The sequence below is a fragment of the Gigantopelta aegis genome, chromosome 8 (assembly GCF_016097555.1).
Source record: "Gigantopelta aegis isolate Gae_Host chromosome 8, Gae_host_genome, whole genome shotgun sequence".
Lineage (NCBI taxonomy): Eukaryota > Metazoa > Mollusca > Gastropoda > Neomphalida > Peltospiridae > Gigantopelta > Gigantopelta aegis.
In genome coordinates, this window is record NC_054706.1 from 55,124,245 (window position 1) to 55,144,272 (window position 20,028).

Here is a 20,028-nt window from a genome sequence, read left to right on the forward strand (position 1 = left end):
GTCAAAGTTGATGCTAAAACCACTAATACAGTGGAACCCCATTTATCTGTGCAGAATGGGGTTTTTCCCAAAACTGACAGCTTAATGTTTTTTCTGTACAACTGAATCAATTGAGAGTAGTCACCCTTGGATAAAATTAAAAACATTAACAAAAAATACAAACATATATTTTTTAAAGTCAGAATAAACAATCAGAGGCATACAGGCTTCCATTTTTGTAGGGGGGCAGGCTGGCTTTTGCCCAAATGAAACGAAAATGCCCAAATCTGAATTACAACATTTATTCATATTAGTATTACTGCCAAACGGCTATATAGGGTTGCAAACAAATCACTATGCATTTTGCCCAAATAATTTTTAAAAATTTGCCTGAATTTGAGGTTTTGCTCCAGCACGGTTTCATACGCTTATGAAAACAATTAATGTTTTACAACATATTCAGTAATACAGCGATGCCTGATCACACAAAGGCATGAAACCCATTTTGGTGTGTGCTGATTACTTGACTGGTCTTCATAGTAGGTGCACACAGTGCCAGTTACATGTATTTCTTTGTTTATATTAAAAGATTTGTTACTTTAGAAGCATGCAGTTAAATGATGCAAATTTCCTTTATTTTCAACATTTTGTTTTGGATTATGACTGGAAGCTGAATATCCGGATAACTAAATTCATTTCGTCTTATCATATATGACTGTCTGTAAGGTGGGATGTCTGGAGAACTGGAAGTCCGGATAACTGGAGTCCAGATAAACGGGGTTCCACTGTAATGATTAGTTTCAAATTTACAGTATAACAATAAATAATACACAAACAAAATTTATGTATTTTGACAGTTAAACCTCACTAATCATCACTGCCTAAATAAATGCTTGAAAATGGTCAAAATGCAACAGTTTAATGCATGTACGGATACACATAATAAAATAAAATTAGCAAAATTTCTAACTTTACAAATATAAACTGGGATTAATGAGGTTCAACTGTTTGTTTTGACTATTTTTGTATTTTCTTCCCAATGAATAAAGGAGAATCTTACATCTTTTATATGGATGATCTGCTATTTCACTTCCAGTTTGTGTGTTCTCCTCAGGATCCAGCTTAGTTGCAAAATGATTGTCCCATTCTCGATTATCATGATTATATTCACAACAGACAGCTGGATTAACTGTATCACAACAGTTCCATTCTTCAATATTTACATTTTGTCTTTTAGCATTTTTATCTTCCAAAGCAGAAACTTCTAAATTTTTTATAATTTCTTTTGTAGTTTCTTCATTATTTCCATCCAGATGATAAAACATTTTTGGGGAAAAATTCTCAACTCTCAACTTTTCAGCTTGTTCCTTTATCAATTCCTGTAGAAGTCTCTCAAGTTCTTCATGTATCCATGCATCAAGCAAAACTGAGTCAACGCTGATGCAAGATTCAGACATAGAATCTGTAAATTGCATACATTTACAGATGATCAGTTTTGTTTTCGTAAGTACGATATTCTGTATTTTTACAATGTAAGCACAAGGTTTATCAGTTAAATGTATATTACAAAGTTGAACCTCATTGATCCTAATTTATACTGTACCATACACAGAAAGATATAGTGAGATATATATTGTTGGTTTAATGACAAAAGTGGCATCTGCACTGTTGACACAGGATAAGATTTTGGCATATCACTGAATGCATTCAGTGTTGTGTTGATTGTACCTTATATCAAATCACAAATGGTACTTCTGGCCTATCAAAACATCCTATGACAATCATACAAAAATATCATTTAAAAAATGCTATATAATAATAATTATATTACTCTACCACTAGCAACAAAACCAGACATGATTGTGCACCTTACCGAAAAAAAAATGATTTTACTCGAACATAGCGACGTTAATGCACTGAGAGATGCCCACTCGTTAAAATTATAACCAGCAGAAAATAAAAATCAGTAACGGAATATTTAAAAAGTGGAAATACATTTTATAAGGGAAAATAATCATGTCTGCGAAACAGAATGATTTTTAAATATTTATATTTATAACATCCTGCCCCCAAGCTAATCCTGTTTTTACATTAAATCTAGTTTCACATAAACCTCTAGAATTCTGCTGTAAAACAGATGCATTTATATGGATGCATTTTAAATAAATGTTACTAATTTTCAATGCATCTAACTTAGCTTTAGACAAATTTACATAAGTTTACATCCCTATATTTTTGGAGCTTTTTATTTCTCTTACAATTAATTTGACATAACCGTTAAGTTATGGTAGAATTATGACCCAAAATAAAAAATATTAAATAACAATTTTTTGCTCATTTAACATTTGATACGACAACACCAATTACATGTCGTGCTGATAGTTAAATTTACCCAATTTTGTCTTAATTTCAGGGTTCATACACCTTGGAAACAAACAAAATTCCAAATCTTTTCCAGACTTTTTCCCAAGACAAAATTAATTTTTTTTCAAGACTCACGTTACTCAATACATCTCCCCATATTTTCAATTTTTTTATCATATGCATTGCACAAGCACGTACTTCAAATCTTCGGTAAATGTTGATTTCCCAAATGAATGTTAGTGTCAAGATCAGAAAATGTCAACAGATTCCGCCATTTTCACACAACCGAAATTTTCTACACAAGTCCTAAAGATGAATTTCCATACTTTTTCCAAACTAACTCACAAAAAAAGGTATTTTTCCATACTTTTTCCAGGTCTGGAAAATAGATTTTCAAAATTTCATACTTTTCAAGGTTTTCCGAACTCAGTACGAACCCTGTAATTTAGATAATTGAATGAGTAAAAAGCTAGCTTGGAGAAACAGCATGATCATGCACTATTGTCAAAAATCAGTTTCACACATACTGAGCAAATAATAGATGATGGTTGTGACGGAACATGCTCTTAAATTTGTTTCGCCTGTGGCGATTTTTATTGTGTTAGAGGGCCGTGTGCAGTTTCATTGCACGTAGCCCAGGTGGGCAACTTGTTACGTAATACTTCGCGCGATCGGGCATTCCAATATGCACTTAGTCCAGCTGTGGAGGCCATGTGGCGAGTAGTTACGTAATACCTCTGCGAGTGCGGTTTCGACGACCGTGATTTGGCGACGATGGCGTCAGTAAGTCTGACGATCAGAGAGAAATAATACCGCTTGGTCGCGTTGGAAATATCAGATGATAGGGGGAGGTACTGCCTTGTACCCCCAGGCGAATTCTGATTTTTATAATAAATAGCTAGTTTTTAGAGATATCGAGGAGAACGCAAAAGGAAGCTTCCCGGGAACGTTAGTCCGTTTGGACTTTGGTAAATATCATTTCTGCTCTGTGTATAACCTTGATGTGATTGATGTGACTTTAAATATTTTGATACTGTATTATACCAATATTCTTTAGACAGTGTCTTCGGTCATCTGACGAAGTAAATCGTAGACTTTTTGTTCTAACATTATATGAGTATTTGGTAATATAAAGCTTAGCCAGTCATCCTAGAGGACCTAGGTAAACTGTAGGTTATTGTTTTTATTGTGATAGGTACCAGTATTAATTCTGTGTTACAAGATTACTGAAAGAGTAGTTAAGGGTTAATTAAAAATTAACCCGTTAGGAATAGAGCTGTAATTCCTTTATTAATTAAGTTCCCCAAGAAGCGTTTCTCAATTATCACACGTTACTGAACGAGTAGTAAGGGTTAATTAAAAATTAACCAGTTAGGAATGGTGTTGCAATTCCTTTATTAATTAACTTCTCCTGGAAGCGTTTCTCAATTATCACACGTGTGGGTGTGGTGTAACGGTGAAGTGATTCGCATATTGTGTAACTAGACACCTAGAGATTAACTAATTAAGTGATCAGTTCTGGGTTGTATTATTGCTGTTATTAATTAACTACTACGGCTGTACATTTGTCAGCGTAGGATAATACAGATTCCAAAGTGTATTGTGTTTTGTTGTGTTTCTAGTGAGCTAAACGTGCTATAATAATATATACTTTATATAAGATCGTATCTCTGATCATACCTAGACGAGCCATACTAGGGTTTAACCGCCTGTTACAGAGAGATCTAATACATATACAGTTAGGAGAGATATTTTGATAATCGTGTTTTATTCAGTTACGGGTATTATAGAATCCCCGTGACAGGAGTAGAAAATTGGGGCGCTCGTCCCGGATCTGAAACGGGACATGCATATTTAAAAAAAGTATTGTTTGTAAATGGGGGCTTTATAAATTATTTTTACAAATAACCAGAAGTAGCACGTTGTTCACTAGAAAATTAATTAATAATAAGTGCGTCATATCTAAACATGGATAAGAATTTGCTGGATAGGCCTACGCTCAGTGTAGTGGAGATTAAGCGAGCACGTAAGGCCGAGTTAGTTGAAATCGCGGGTGAGCGAGAAATTGATTTAACATCAGCTAAAACCTTAGGTGATATAAAGACAATTATTATCCAGGAAGTTTTTGGTGATAGGCCTGCTATGGAAGACAGTGAGATTGTTCCAGAGATAGAGATAAATGAGTTAAGTGTGGAACAACAATTAGCTTTTAAAAAGCTTGAGTACGAAAGAGAGGAACGTGCATTAGATATAGAGAGAGAAGAGAGAGATAGAGAGAGGGATAGAGAGAGAGAGAGAAAAAGAAGGTAGAGATAGAGAAGATAGAGAGAGGGATAGAGAAGATAGAGAGAGGGATAGAGAAGAGAGAGAGAGAGATAGAGAGAGAGAGAGAGAGAAGAGAGAGATAGGGATAGAGAATTCCAGTTAGCAAAATTAAAAGTGGAACATGAGTTAAAGTTGAATACTGAAGAAGTTAGACGTGAGGCAGGAAATGGTTTTAACATGTCGGAGGCTTATAGATCAGTGCCTGTATTTGACGATCAGGAGGTAGACATGTTCTTCCAACTTTTTGAACGGGCCGCTAAGCAGCTAAATTGGCTGCAGTCTAAGTGGACATTGTTAGCCGTGTCTAAGTTTAAGGGGAAGGCTAGTATAGCTTATAATTCAATGAGTGATGAGCGAGCAAGTCAGTACGACCTAGTTAAGGCTGCAGTGTTGAGGGCTTATGAATTACGACCTGAGGATTATCGTTTACGGTATAGCGAGTTAAGAAAAACGCAGGGTCAGTCTTATAGTGGGTTTGTGGCTAAGAAGGCAGGGATGTTTGATAAATGGGTGGTGTCTCATCAGGTAGAGTCATATACCGAGTTACGGGAGTTGTTGATCTTACAGGACATTAAAAATGAATTACCAGTTAGCTTACGTATTCACTTAGAGGATCGTGAAGTCAAAAAGATAGAGGAGGCAGGCATAGTGGCAGAGGATTACGTGTTAATACACAAAGCTCAGGCAGTACAGGGTAGCTCTGTACAACAGGGTGATAAGAAGAAATTTCAGCCAGGTTTTTCCCGGAAAAGTAACTATCGGGGAGAGTCATCTAGTTGGTCAGCTAGTCAGGCAAGGAATGCACCTGGTGGGCAAAGTAAGGATAGACCTGCATTATCAGCCAATGCACGAACTTTTCGTCCACATTGCAGTTACTGTAAAAAGGATAACCATCTTATCGGAGACTGTTTTAAAAGGAAACGCGATAATGCGCAAGTGGTCGGTTTAGTGAGGTCAGCTCCGTTAGCGAGAGAGTTAATGGTTAGTCCCATGGCAGAGAAAGTAAACCCGTATGTGTCCACTGGTATGGTTTGTGATGTGAAACAAGAATTGAGTCCTAAGGCTATATCAATCTATAGAGATACCGGGTGTAGTCAGAGTTTGATCATGCAAGAGTGTTTAGCTGGTATTGAAAATTCAGACATAGGACGTTGTTTGGTTTTAACCTCGGTTACTGGAGAAAATATGGTTGTCAGGTTACATAAGGTTTTCTTGTGTTCGAAGTTTGTGACGGGACCAGTCATTATGGGTGTTGTGAAGGACTTGCCTGTTGAAAACATAGGAGTTTTGTTGGGAAATGATTTGACTAGTCAGTGTTGTCAGCCGATATGTGACCAACTGTTAATTAAAGACAGCACTTTACCAATAAAAGAGTGTGAGGTTGATGAGATTAAATATCCTGCGTGTGTAAAGACTAGGGCTATGGCCAGTAGGTTAGCACGGGACCTAGAGGATATTTGTGATTTGTCTGATACGTGTGTGAGCCATGAAATTGGAGTGGATGAGGTTATCAGTAAAATGGTAGATAAGTCAACTGACAAATTAAATGTGGTGGAACCTGTTGATCTCCCGCAGAGGGGAATTGAACCAGTTGTGTTTGATAGAAGGGATTCACCTTGTAATAGACAAGAGTTAGTTCTAGAGCAGGGGGCTGATCCAAGTTTGTTGGCAGCTCGCACTACCTTGTTAACTGTGGACAAGGGAGTATTAATAAATAAGAGAGTTAGAGATGGGAGGTTGCCGGCGACCGAACTAGCTAGGAAGCAACTGAGCCATGCTCAGAGCAAAATAAAATCAGAGTTTGATAGGAAGACTAGGAGTCGGGAATTTAAACCAGGGGATAAGGTGCTGCTGTACCTTCCCATTAAACGGGGTTCTGTGCAGAACAGGTATTTCGGGCCCTATGTTGTGCTCAAACGGGTTAATGAGACAGGGTATGTGATAAACACTCCTGATAGGGTTAGGAAAAGTAGGTATTGTCACATCAATTTGCTAAAAGGTTATTTTGACAGACTGCCGATAGTTCCAGAGAGACCGGTCCAAATTGAGAGACACTCAATTTCCTGTGATGACGTCAAGACTGCAGAGGTCAAGTTGGCCAACGGCCAGATTCTAGCAGACTTGAGCCCCCAGCAAGCAAAGTTGACTACGTTGAAACAAGACAATGTTTCCATTTGTCAGAACCTTCCAACGGTTACCAATACCTTAAGCCAAGATGTGCGCTTGGAACCCAACGCTATACCGATTCGACAGCATGCCTATCGGAGGAAACCTGGAAAACGTGCGACGTTGAAAAGGAAGGAAACGAAGTTCCATTGGTCAGGTGAATGCGAGAAGTCATTCAACCGTCTCAAGCAGAGGCGCTACTCGTCTCCCGTGATGGCAGCACCAGACTACCGAGTGCCTTTCAAGCTAGCTGTGGGTGCCAGTGACGTGGGTGCTGGAGCTGTGCTGTTCCAAGAAGACGAAGACGGACTGGACCATCCTAATGAAAGCCTCCAACCAGAGAGTTTTGAGGTGGAGTCTTCTTCTGCGAGAATACCCAATTACCATTGAACATATCAAGGGCACATCCAATGTAATCGCTGATGCCCTGTCCCGAAGTCGAACGTTATGATAATGTGTTGACATTCTTTATTTCTGTTTTGTTTATATACATTTTATTTGTATACCAGGGACTCAGAGACTCAGTGTGATTACTGGTAGTCACCTTATTATTACATGTGTTATAAATACCCGTATGCGTCGGTTAACACACCTTTTTGTTTTATGTAGTATATTTCCCTATTCCTAGAGTAGAGGAAATATCCTTTTTGAGGTGGGAGTGTGTGACGGAACATGCTCTTAAATTTTTATTGTGTTAGAGGGCCGTGTGCAGTTTCATTGCACGTAGCCCAGGTGGGCAACTTGTTACGTAATACTTCGCGCGATCGGGCATTCCAATATGCACTTAGTCCAGCTGTGGAGGCCATGTGGCAAGTAGTTACGTAATACCTCTGCGAGTGCGGTTTCGACGACCGTGATTTGGCGACGATGGCGTCAGTAAGTCTGACGATCAGAGAGAAATAATACCGCTTGTTCGCGTTGGAAATATCAGATGATAGGGGGAGGTACTGCCTTGTACCCCCAGGCGAATTCTGATTTTATAATAAATAGCTAGTTTTTAGAGATATCGAGGAGAACGCAAAAGGAAGCTTCCCGGGAACGTTAGTCCGTTTAGACTTTGGTAAATATAATTTCTGCTCTGTGTATAACCTTGATGTGATTGATGTGACTTTAAATATTTTGATACTGTATTATACCAATATTCTTTAGACAGTGTCTTCGGTCATCTGACGAAGTAAATCGTAGACTTTTTGTTCTAACATTATATGAGTATTTGGTAATATAAAGCTTAGCCAGTCATCCTAGAGGACCTAGGTAAACTGTAGGTTATTGTCTTTATTGTGATCGGTACCAGTATTAATTCTGTGTTACAAGATTACTGAAAGAGTAGTTAAGGGTTAATTAAAAATTAACCCGTTAGGAATAGAGCTGTAATTCCTTTATTAATTAAGTTCCCCAAGAAGCGTTTCTCAATTATCACACGTTACTGAACGAGTAGTAAGGGTTAATTAAAAATTAACCAGTTAGGAATGGTGTTGCAATTCCTTTATTAATTAACTTCTCCTGGAAGCGTTTCTCAATTATCACACGTGTGGGTGTGGTGTAACGGTGAAGTGATTCGCATATTGTGTAACTAGACACCTAGAGATTAACTAATTAAGTGATCAGTTCTGGGTTGTATTATTGCTGTTATTAATTAACTACTACGGCTGTACATTTGTCAGCGTAGGATAATACAGATTCCAAAGTGTATTGTGTTTTGTTGTGTTTCTAGTGAGCTAAACGTGCTATAATAATATATACTTTATATAAGATCGTATCTCTGATCATACCTAGACGAGCCATACTAGGGTTTAACCACCTGTTACAGAGAGATCTAATAGATATAGTTAGGAGAGATATTTTGATAATCGTATTTTATTCAGTTACGGGTATTATAGAATCCCCGTGACAATGGTCAAAGTGTCACCCCCATGTTAATATATAATGTGTACTGAAGTGTCAAAACAAAGTACAAAGTACTAACTACTGGATACTTCCTTTGACAGATGTTCCTTTAACAATGACATCTGGCACTATAGCAATTTTGAGCCGTTTCCCATATTTAAATGACATTTGCAGAATCTGATGCTTTATACCTGTCACTTTTATTTTTTTAAATTAAGATTTTTCTTCCCAACCTTACTCGCCTTCCCCTATCCTTCCAAGCCACAATTTCGGTCACCATTATTATTATTATTATTGTTGTTGTTGTTGTTGTTTGTGTTTTAATTTTGATGAACATAACAATACATGGAATGAAGACACAGAAACACAGCTTAACCTGTACTTGAGGTGGGAGTGGCTGTGGTGTTTGTTACAATGGTCAGATCAGGACATTCTGACTGGGCGTCTGCTGAGCTGTCATTGGCAGAGTCCATATCTGTGCATGTTGCATACAGATCACTCTCTGTTTGGCAGGCCATGTCTGATTCATGTTCCATTGAACACTCAAAAGATCCAGAAAGGTAATATGGAAACTCAATTTCTTTACTTTTTTCTAAAAAAAAGAAAAAAGAAGAGAAATAAAAAAAAACCTCAGTAAATAAATAGATGAAATTTAATAATGTTCGTTATAAAATTCTAAAACATTTCCACTGGATTATGATTTTTGGAGTTCATTGATCATAAATAAAAAACATTTGCCACTGTTATATACAAGTACATTGAGTAAAACAAAAATTCAGGAAAAACACCTCTACTGGATGTTAACACATACATGTGTATCATAAAATACAAACCTTCAGCAAATGATTTTGTTAGTGCTTCAGGCTGTTTAGACATTTCGTCTGATGCTAGATCCATTTCCTGTAAAAAAAACAAAACAATTATTATAATTTTCATGCTAATGTGGCTAAGCATACATTTGTACATTGAAAGTCCTATATTATTACATATACATGTATATACAAGGCAACATTTTCTTTGATACAAAAATATCAGAACCTAAACAATTCTTCATGTGTCCTATATAACACACACAGTACAATTTAGTCTTCAGTAATTTCCTTCAGAAATTAATCTCACTAAGATAAGTCCTTTTATCATATATGATTTCATAATGCATGCAGCGGCCTAAAATACACAAATATAAAATGTCTGACATCCAATATAGCCAATGGTGGTGTAATTAAAACATAACAAACTTTAACTCTTACATGGCTGGGGCTTAGTCTAACAAAGGTTACAACAGAAAAGCCCACTGTCATCTCTGACTGATATAAATATAAAACATACTGCCATTATTCATAGGTGTGCTTACGTTCATTTGGTCCTCAATATTGTTCTTTGTGAAATCATTTGGTGCAAACATTTTTTCGTGAAACATGTGCTGAAAGAGATACCATTGTACATATTTTTAATAAAGATAACAGATTTAATATATTTATCCAATGCATTTGTACTCAAAGCTCTAGTTAAAACATTGAAATTTCAAAATAATATTAAAATATAAAAATACATGGACTGCAAAAGATGAATATTTAAAGCACTTGGGTTTTGTTTTGAGAAGTCTGGAAGGTCTAAATTAAGGCAAATGATGACATAATTCATTAAAATGTCTGGAAGATGATATTTTGCCATTGAGAAGATTTTAAATTTTAACCCACTGAAAGAGCATAACTGTTATGCAATTACTTACATGTGAATGTCAAAACTAAAAATCAATGAAAACAATCTGTGAATGTCATATCGTGGCACCTGACAGTTTTGACTATATAAAGCAAACTGCTCACCGAGTCAGTGATGTATACAAACAACTGTCTCTGTGCTTACCTTTTGGTCACCACTGTCATGTTTGGTAGGACATGATGCTAATACTCCTTGGAGAACCGACTGCTGGTAGAGATGCTGTTGTCAAAATAACATGGGTTTAATTATTCAGTGCACAATTACAATGCAGCACATTTGTATCAAAGATCCAATCAGATTTGCCATGATAAACATTTTGAATTTATAACAACTGTTTTTTATTTTTTTGTGAATTTATGAAAGACAGGCTTCATCCATAACAGTCAAAAAGTGGTATAATATTGTATATTCCAGCAAATTAAAAATATTTTTTTACTTACTACACTGATAAACAGAATTTGTTTAAAATAAAATTCTTATACATATGTTTTACCAACAAAACTCAAATTGTTGAAATTCTAGATAAACCTTTCATCTTTGTCATGATCTGGTGTTGGAATGACATCTCATATGCTTCAAAGGATAACATCAAGTTTGTTTTAGGTACATCAAGTGAATCTTATAATATAGCTGAAAGTTTGTAATTACATTACACATACTCTTTAATGAGATTGTAACTCGTGAATGTGCAACCAATTTTAAGATAGCAATTAACAACATATCTGTCCTTCTAATCTTATCAATTATTAATACGGTATCTCAATGTTTTTGCAAGGGTTTTTCCAGGAATGTTTAAGGAGTAGCTACATATAATTATGATCCTCATATTGTGTCTTTTCACAGCTCTGGAGAAAGCCCTATAGCTCCATGCTTATAAATTATTTGAGGATTGGACTTGCACTTCCATGTTTTTAATGTCATGCCAACATCTTACAAATTGCATGCAGCAGCTCAGACCTGACTGACTAGGTCGAGATTTTTAAGCTTTATAAACACAGGGCCAAATCTCAAATGACACTACACTCATTACCATGACCGTAAAGTGTCAGCCAGCACATGGCCAGTTTGTATATTAATATCTACGGAATAAAATTATACTACGTAAAACTGTAGTAAATTGAATTATCTTACATCTTCAACGTGATCCTGAAAGACATTGACCAGATTTTTAACACTGCCTTTACCTCCATACCATGTCGGGTCAGGTTTGGACCTGTAGCGTGTAGAAAAAGAAAAACCTTAAGTGAAATCATCATATTACAAAACTGCAATCTTTAATACAGAGTACATGATAAACAATAACCATATAAAATGTGTCTATAAGCTATTCAAATCAGAAAATATAGCTTATATATAGAATTTTTATGTGTATATAAATATATATAGAGGAAATTTTGGTTTTGCAAAACAATTTAAATCACTAGTATATATATAACCATTTCACAAATCACAACCCAATGCTAAACTCACAATCCATACTTTTTGTGTTTTCATAGGTTTAGTCAAAAGTAAACTAACATTTTTAACTTACTAATACAGTAGAATCTCGTTGGCTCGAACACACCGCAACACTCAAACCAAAAACAAGGTCCCAAGTTTTTTGTTCGGTAAACACTTATATTAACTGTTGTTGGGTCGAACACGTCCAGGGTTGACTGTAAGCCTTCGCTCGAACTAAATTATCGGTCCATCTGTGTTAATAGCTATATTTCCATCAAACTGGTGATCCTTCAAATATCAAATGGTAAACTACCAAACAGGATCAACAACTGCTGCACTTGCGCAGTTGGTTATTACAACCTTCGGATTAATTATTTAGGCGGAACGAAGTATACATGTAGATGAATCAGGGAATTGCAACAATAGCCATGCACACTTATCATGTTGTTTGTTAAGCGGCCCGATGGGTCGAACATTTTCTCGAGCACCAGTGGGGATCGAGCCAATGGGATTCAACTATATTTAAGTTATGGACACAATACAAAAATCACATTTATATTAGCATTTTTAAAATTACAATTAGGGCTGGGCCTTACAAGAATTTATATAGCGATGTGGGTTTCTTGTATTACAAAATGTATCATGATATATTATTTATTGAATCATGAATCAATTTTGAGTGTAAGGCAGGTAACAAAACAAACAAAACACATGATACAATTTGAAGTTTACCGTTTAAAATATGAAATATATGCATCACTGTGGTACTATAAAGCTCACTTAATAATGTCCCACCTCAGTGGACCCATTTTCTGATTACCAGACAGTGCACCATGACAGGTATATCAAAGGCCATGGTATGTGCTATGCTGTCCTGTCTGATAAAGTACATGTAAAGGCCCTTTGCTGCTACTAAAAATATATAGCAGATTTCCTCTAAGACTTCCGAGTCAAAAATGATTAAAAGTTTGACATCCAATGGCCAATGATTAATAAATCAATGTGCTCAGTGGTGTCGTTAAACAAGAGAAACTTGTATTTAATAATGTCAGGCCTTTCCTTTTATCACATCTTTGAGCAGTTAAGAACACCTGTCAAATCCAAGTGATAGGGGTTTATGACTAACATTGAACATGACACACACAAACTACCAAGTGTATCAGTACAGGTAGGGTGTATTATAATATATATATTATTTACCCTTTTAATTATAATATATTGATATACCGATAATACCACATATCCCTAGCTAATAACATATATGCATGCATAATGAAAATTGTCCCCCAAAAACCCCCAAAGATATGTGGAAAGCAATATTAACATATGGAATGAAAACTGAGCACCCGGTAAAGCTGTGGTCACATATACATGGATACAGACCCGGATAACGATTGCTAACTATTGTTTTCAATGATGGAGATGTTCACACACGTCCAAATGATTATTTCTGTAACTTGTGTAGCAAATGAAATCGAATGCCAGGTTGACAAAAACAGCTTCAGATGCTATTTTGTTTGAAAAGACCTGTTGCCGTAAGTGTAATGCATTTATAATCGTACACTATATCCGATAGTTTCTATCCCATTTCTGAATGCATATCCTGCATGATTGGATACTTATCCTTGTATATGTGAAGGTAGCTTAATTCTTCTGAACAATATGTTGAGCGACTGTTAAGAAATGCGTACCACTGTTTCTGTTGCTGCTCACTGAAACCTTTCTCATCCTCATCACTAGAATCATCTGTTTCATCAAGGGATGTTGAAAATAAGCTATCATGCATTTTTTTGCAAATCTGTGGTAATGATGGACTCAAATGCTGTCTCATAATCTCATCTTGGGTGCTTCCAGCATTGTACAGTGCGTACAGACTACCAGCGGACGACAGTTTCAAACTGTTGCTTTTTGGGGGACTGGGTTCTACACAGTGAGTGGCAGGTTTACACACACAACTGTTTCGATCGCCAGTCTCTCTGTTCAGCGACATGTAGCTAAATATCTGAGGTTTGTATGGAAGCACTGGTGATGTATTGTGTGATTCCATAAGTTCAGCTTCTCTGAAATAATAAATAATTTAAAAAAGGAACAAATTCCTATGCCAGACTTCCACATTACAATCCGACATAGCAACAGTATGCTGGTCCACAGTTGATTTTGACCGGAGGGGTTGCAGTCAGAATTCATTGCTGTACCAATATTGGTAATTAAGAGCAAGAAACTACTAATAGTTATGATGCCATTTTGCAAATAGTATGATGGATGGCCCAGCTAATAGTGGTACAATGGACAACCAACACGTGTGAATACAGCAACCAGTGAACCAATATTGGCTCCCAGTCTAAATTGACAGTGGGTAAATGATGATGTCATTGATGGTCGACCACTGGCCCACCAACAGCATACAACAATTTCCATTGTTAAATTTATAATAATACTAATGACTATAACAAAACATACATGAGTAATAATATTGTAATTCTTTATAAGGAAGAGCCTCACATAATACAAGTTCTACTCCAGATAAAACAAATTAACCTCATCACTATAATCACTGTTCGAGATTAAAAGTTTTGGGCAGTATCCCAGTTGGATACTAACAATTCAAAATCTGGTATCCCACCTGAGAATTTAGTATCCCACTTAAATGAAATTCATAAATAACATCATAACAAATTTGGACGACACCGTTCTCGTTCCCAATCTATTGCTACACTGCAATCAAAATCGCAGAATTCATGAAATTCGCAATCAAACGGAATTGGCAAAAAGATTTGCTGCATCTATTTTTGCGTAATATTGACATAAATTAATATTTAGCAGTAATCTGTTCAATACTGCAGATTAATATCTCAAATAAAATTTGAAGGGAGGAAACATCCAACAAGAACAATAGTGATTTAGCGGTTCCCAGCATTAGACAGTACGAGTTGGGGGAGATATTGTTACAGCATATCATTAGACTGAGTAAGAGCTAAAAAATACTGTTACTTAACTTCACCAGTAAATGACGACTTTCACTGTTTCAGCAAAAAATAAAAATGCAGGATTAAAAAAAAAAAAACCTTATATGGTATCCCAGTGGGATACTGGGTTCTTGAAGTCTGGTATCCAAAATTCCCTTACCAAAATGACATATTTTTCACTCATAAGTGAAGTATAAGTCGATAATACTTTTGAAGTATAAGTGACTTATAAGTAAACGATTAGGATTTTGTATGCAAATGAGGTATCACTTATGCAAAGTATATGTGACGTATAAGTGAAGTGTTAACCATATATATAAGTGAAGTGTAAGTGATTCGCTTATATTTAACAGAAGTGTTAGATATATAATTATATATAAGTGACTTATAAGTGAAGTATAGGTGAAGTATAAGTGATTCACTGATATTTACAAACATTGCTGTATGAGTGAAGTATAAGTGATTCACTGATATTTAACAGAAACTGCTGTATAAGTGAAGTATAAGTGATTCACTAATATTTACAAACATTGCTGTATGAGTGAAGTATAAGTGATTCACTGATATTTTACAGAAAATGCTGTATAAGTGAAGTATAAGTGAAATATAAGTGAAGTATGAGTGATTCACAGATATTTACAAACATTGCTGTATATATAAGTGAAGTATAAGTCATTCACTGATATTTTACAAAAAATGCTGTACAAGTGAAGTATAAGTGATTCACTGATATTTACAAACATTGCTGTATAAGTGAAGTATTAGTGATTCACTGATATTTTACAAAAAATCTGTAAACTGTCAGCAAGACATAAAAATTGAAGCACAATAGTCTTAACAAAGTGGTGTTTCATTCTTCCCGAAGTGACCCACTAATATATCTGAACAGTATATACAAAGAAATATTTGATAAATAATATAAGTGTATATTTATTTTTAAATGTTAGATTGGATTCTCTCACATCCCTTTTCTTCAGTTATGTCCTGTTCAGTGCCATCTTGATATATGTCATCCAACATTCAGATGGGATTCTGCAAAACAATTTAAAAGAAAAAAATATTTTATATAGTCTGGATAGATCTGCTATGTACATGTACAGTGTAATTAGTAATTGTTTAATGTAAACATTTAGTTCTTTCTATTAGTTTTTAAAGACTAAGTTAGAGAATCATAGCCTAACAAGTTTCAGATGTGGGGAATCAAAACTTCAGGAAAAACAAACTTTCAGTTAAATTTTCAATTTTACTTCTAAAAATAATTGTTTAAAAAAATATTCAATCAAATATCTAGGATAAACGTTAATTTTTGTATTAAAACAGACTTTGAAATATTCAATGTTGAACTTTAATTTTAATTAAGAAGAAACCAGAAAATAAAATACATACATGTATATACATATATTTTTAATCTCTTAAGTTTTGGAAACTACTAGAAAGAATCATGCAAATAACTGTTTATAAATTTCTCTGATTCAACTGATTATATAGGTTTCCATAATCCAAATGGTAAAGTTTTGTGTATTTGTATGTGCATGTTGAGGATATTAAAGCTGGGATGATCAACTTTAATAAAACAACAGTCAGGCTGATTTGTTCAGTACATGAACCATTACAACATGTATATATCTGGAGATAACTGGTGAATAAATGAAAACATCCATTTTAATTGTGCATTTTGTAAAAAATATGACGACACTAGGTTTTTCTTTTGGTGTTCTCTGTAGCATCTTTATTTTTCTGAACAAACAATAGGTATTTTGACTTTAGAAAAGTTTACTGTAATTGATATTAACATGCAATGATTGGGCTTATAAAAATTAATATGTGTATTAAGCAAACATAAAAGCTAACAAATATTTTTCATGCTAATGTTTAAAATGTCAGTCATTACAACTGCCCCCCATTTCCCATGGGCTTTTAATTATCACTGTGTGAAGTAAATTAATTACTCCCAGTCTGCCAGAAGTAGAGATACACATCCTTTTTATAAGACAGGTACAAAGTGATCAGGTGATAACTCCCATTCTCCTAGACATTTTATTGCCCCAATTAGTGGAACTATGTAATCCCTTTGTAAGGTGATATCTGAAGACTTCCAGTGTTTGTGAATTGCAGAAGTTGATGAACATTACATAAATTATTTTAGTTCATTTAATCAAAATACATATATATATATATATATATATATGATGCTTTTCAAGTTGGTTTTATCACATGAACTGTTTTAATGTACAATGGCAAAAATGTTCCTCCATTACCGGACATGGAGGGACAGGTCACAATGATCAAACTTATTAATACTTCCAAGGTATTAATTGATCATATGGATTTAAAAACTTTAAAATTTGCCTTGACATAAAAAAAGAAAGAAAAATCATATTTGTTGGTAACAGAGGGAAACCACAAGTATATTTTAATTAATTACTACTAATTACTTATAATATTTAAATGTAAACAACAACACTAAACCTTTATGTGACAAAATAACTATAATCAGCACTAGTTTGAACTTTTAGTATAGTTGTATTCACTAAATGAAATGTTTATGCACATGCATTAACATAAATAAAGAGAATTTATCAAACAAAGGAATGCCGCCATTTTGTCTATTTGAAAATCCAGCAATGATTGTAATGCATGGTTTTTAAATGAAAAACATGAACTGTTAAAATTAAAAAAATAGGTGCTACATGTAGTCAGATACTTACCAAATTAGTTTTCCTGTATGATAGACTTGTTCCACGGACATGAGGTATAGTCTTAACTAAACACATATGCACAAAGAAAATGTCCAGGTGCCGCCATTTTGGTTTTCTTCTTTGGGTTTCCTCCTACTGGCTGGAGACCCACACAGTGGTGTCTGAATTAAGTCCTTTTGAAGTTGCACCATACTACCTACGATGGCAAGGCTATTAATCTCAGGATTTTGCACCTCTCATAATAATCCCTTGTTCTATCTGAATTCCTGATGTCATTGTTGTTGTCTTTGTTTTTCTTGTGGGGGTTTTTTCTTTTCTTTTTTTTCAGTTAATTAACTTTTTTTATATGTAAATACAAATTACCATTAATAGATAAAATAAATCCATGCTGTAATAAACACTGAAATGGAACTCACCTCCACACACACACACACACACACACACACACACACACACACACACACCCCCTCTGCCCTGCCACTACAATTTTACAGATATTTATTTTGACAGGTGGTGAGTCTGGAGGGTCTATTTAAGTGAGGAGGTAGCATGGGATAATTATAATCATATAGCATCATGTGTATTAATATTAATATTAATAAAAAAAAATATTATTACTGGAAATACTATCAAATTCTGTTACATGTATGTTTGGTTGTTTAGCCACTGTTCCCAATGAATTTGATAAATCCTGTGAGAAGTTATGAATTTTTAAAAAATAACCATGAAAATGTTTTGGACTTAGTTTTTTCCCCAATTCATTTGGAACACATCATTTCCTTTGCAAAAAGACTATCTCCAAACTAATTGTTCACTTATATTTCACTTATAGAAACAAACAAAAAATGTCTAATTCCAGTTCACATATACCACTGATAAACCACTTATAGGTGAAATATATGTGGAGTATCAGTGATGTATCAGTTAACCATTCTTTTCACTTATACTTATACACACTGATACTTCACTTATACCAATATATGGGTAACTTATAGGCCACTTATAAGTGGTGTATAAGTAAAGTATATTCCACTTATAAGTTTGTATAAGTTATTTCCGTAAGGGTTAAATTCTGGTATCCCCGGGATACTGGGATACTGTTAATCTCGAACACTGCTATAATAGATGCTTGAGGATCCAATTTACTGTTTGTTTTCCACACAGTATCAAAATTATTTCCCAAAATTCAGAAGAAATCTAAAATAAATATTTTCCTACTTCATACACAAGTTGATCCACAATAATTACCTTTTCTTAATTCCTTCAACTTCAGCATACAGAATTGATTTCACTTTGTTTTCTGGTTTAACCACCTTATGTATTTCGGCAGCATAACCAAATCGATCTCCTTCCTGTCTATGTTTAATTTCACACGTCCAATCGCTAAAAAACAAGTTTTTAATTAGTTAACAATTCTTTGGCATGCATATTAAAATTACTTTCAGGGTGGCAGGTCACACAAATCTGTGCACATTGTTGCTTTTATGTAGTGGAGAATGTACAAAGAGGTGTAGATTCGTGAAAAATAATATATGTATACAATATATATATATATACAGTGAAACCCCTCTAAACCGGACATCCATGGGACCAAGTAAAATGTCAGGTTTTCAGAGGTATCTAGTTTTCATGGGTCTGCATTTACATAAATACCTTCCATTCACTGGCCTTCTTTTGGATGATGGGACCAGAAATAGCGATGTTTTTGGTGCATGCTTGACAGAACCTCTGCCACACCAGTTCGATCAGCTTATCAAACTTGCACGTTATTAAACTGACGTTTATTTCCACTGATGTTCTTTTTAAATTCTGCCTTATAAACCTCTCCTTTCTTGATGATGTCTCCAACTGTTGATTTTCCGATACTAAACTTTTCACTTAAAGATTGGTTTAGGTATACTTTCGGAACATTTAATTATTTTAAGTTCAACTCTGCTATATTTAGCTGGACGTTTCGTCATGTTGAAAATCGATATGAAAATAAAACGTTACTAATATCTGTTCAACAATGCAAAGCCAATGTTACTTTTCCTTACTCTTTATTTCACTAAATAAATGTTTTTAAAAGAACAACAAATTCACACAATAGGAAGACAGTCAATTAAATTCATTGTTATTTTTGTCGATCTTTGAAGCAAATCATGAGACAAGTTTGTGAAGGAACATATTGACCCTAAATCACATTCGTAACTTAATAAAAACACCTAGCCCAAACCTGAACTCGGCCTATCATAACCAAAATTACAACACAATGCATGTGTTAATTAAATATCAATGCTGGTGATGGGTCTTTTGTTTATTGTCATTTTGCCAACCTCGCCTACTTAGCAGCGTGCAACAGTGATTACATTGATAACAGCGAACCCGAGCATGTGCATATTACGTGTCCACAGACAGGTAATCCGGCCAGAGTGATATTAGAAGCAATTAGTGGCGCCACATTGATTGATATGGGTTTGATCGTCCGGTTTTCAGGAGGA

General features: G+C 34.9%; 1 protein-coding gene across 4 annotated transcripts in view; it reads right to left on the bottom strand.

The window, feature by feature from the left end:
• LOC121379942 overlaps positions 1-20,028 on the bottom strand; it is a 61,219-nt gene that overhangs the window by 7,997 nt on the left and 33,194 nt on the right. For 2 of the 4 annotated variants that reach the window (XM_041508634.1, XM_041508632.1), the window contains exons 14-21: positions 18,797-18,931; positions 13,575-13,943; positions 11,575-11,656; positions 10,588-10,662; positions 10,076-10,144; positions 9,555-9,621; positions 9,098-9,313; positions 1,040-1,441 (exon numbers count right to left, since the gene is read on the bottom strand). In XM_041508634.1, coding sequence (XP_041364568.1) covers positions 1,040-1,441; positions 9,098-9,313; positions 9,555-9,621; positions 10,076-10,144; positions 10,588-10,662; positions 11,575-11,656; positions 13,575-13,943; positions 18,797-18,931 — 1,415 coding nt within the window. The remainder of the gene's footprint in view (positions 1-1,039; positions 1,442-9,097; positions 9,314-9,554; positions 9,622-10,075; positions 10,145-10,587; positions 10,663-11,574; positions 11,657-13,574; positions 13,944-18,796; positions 18,932-20,028) is intronic. The other 2 variants (XM_041508633.1, XM_041508635.1) reach the window with 2 other exon arrangements.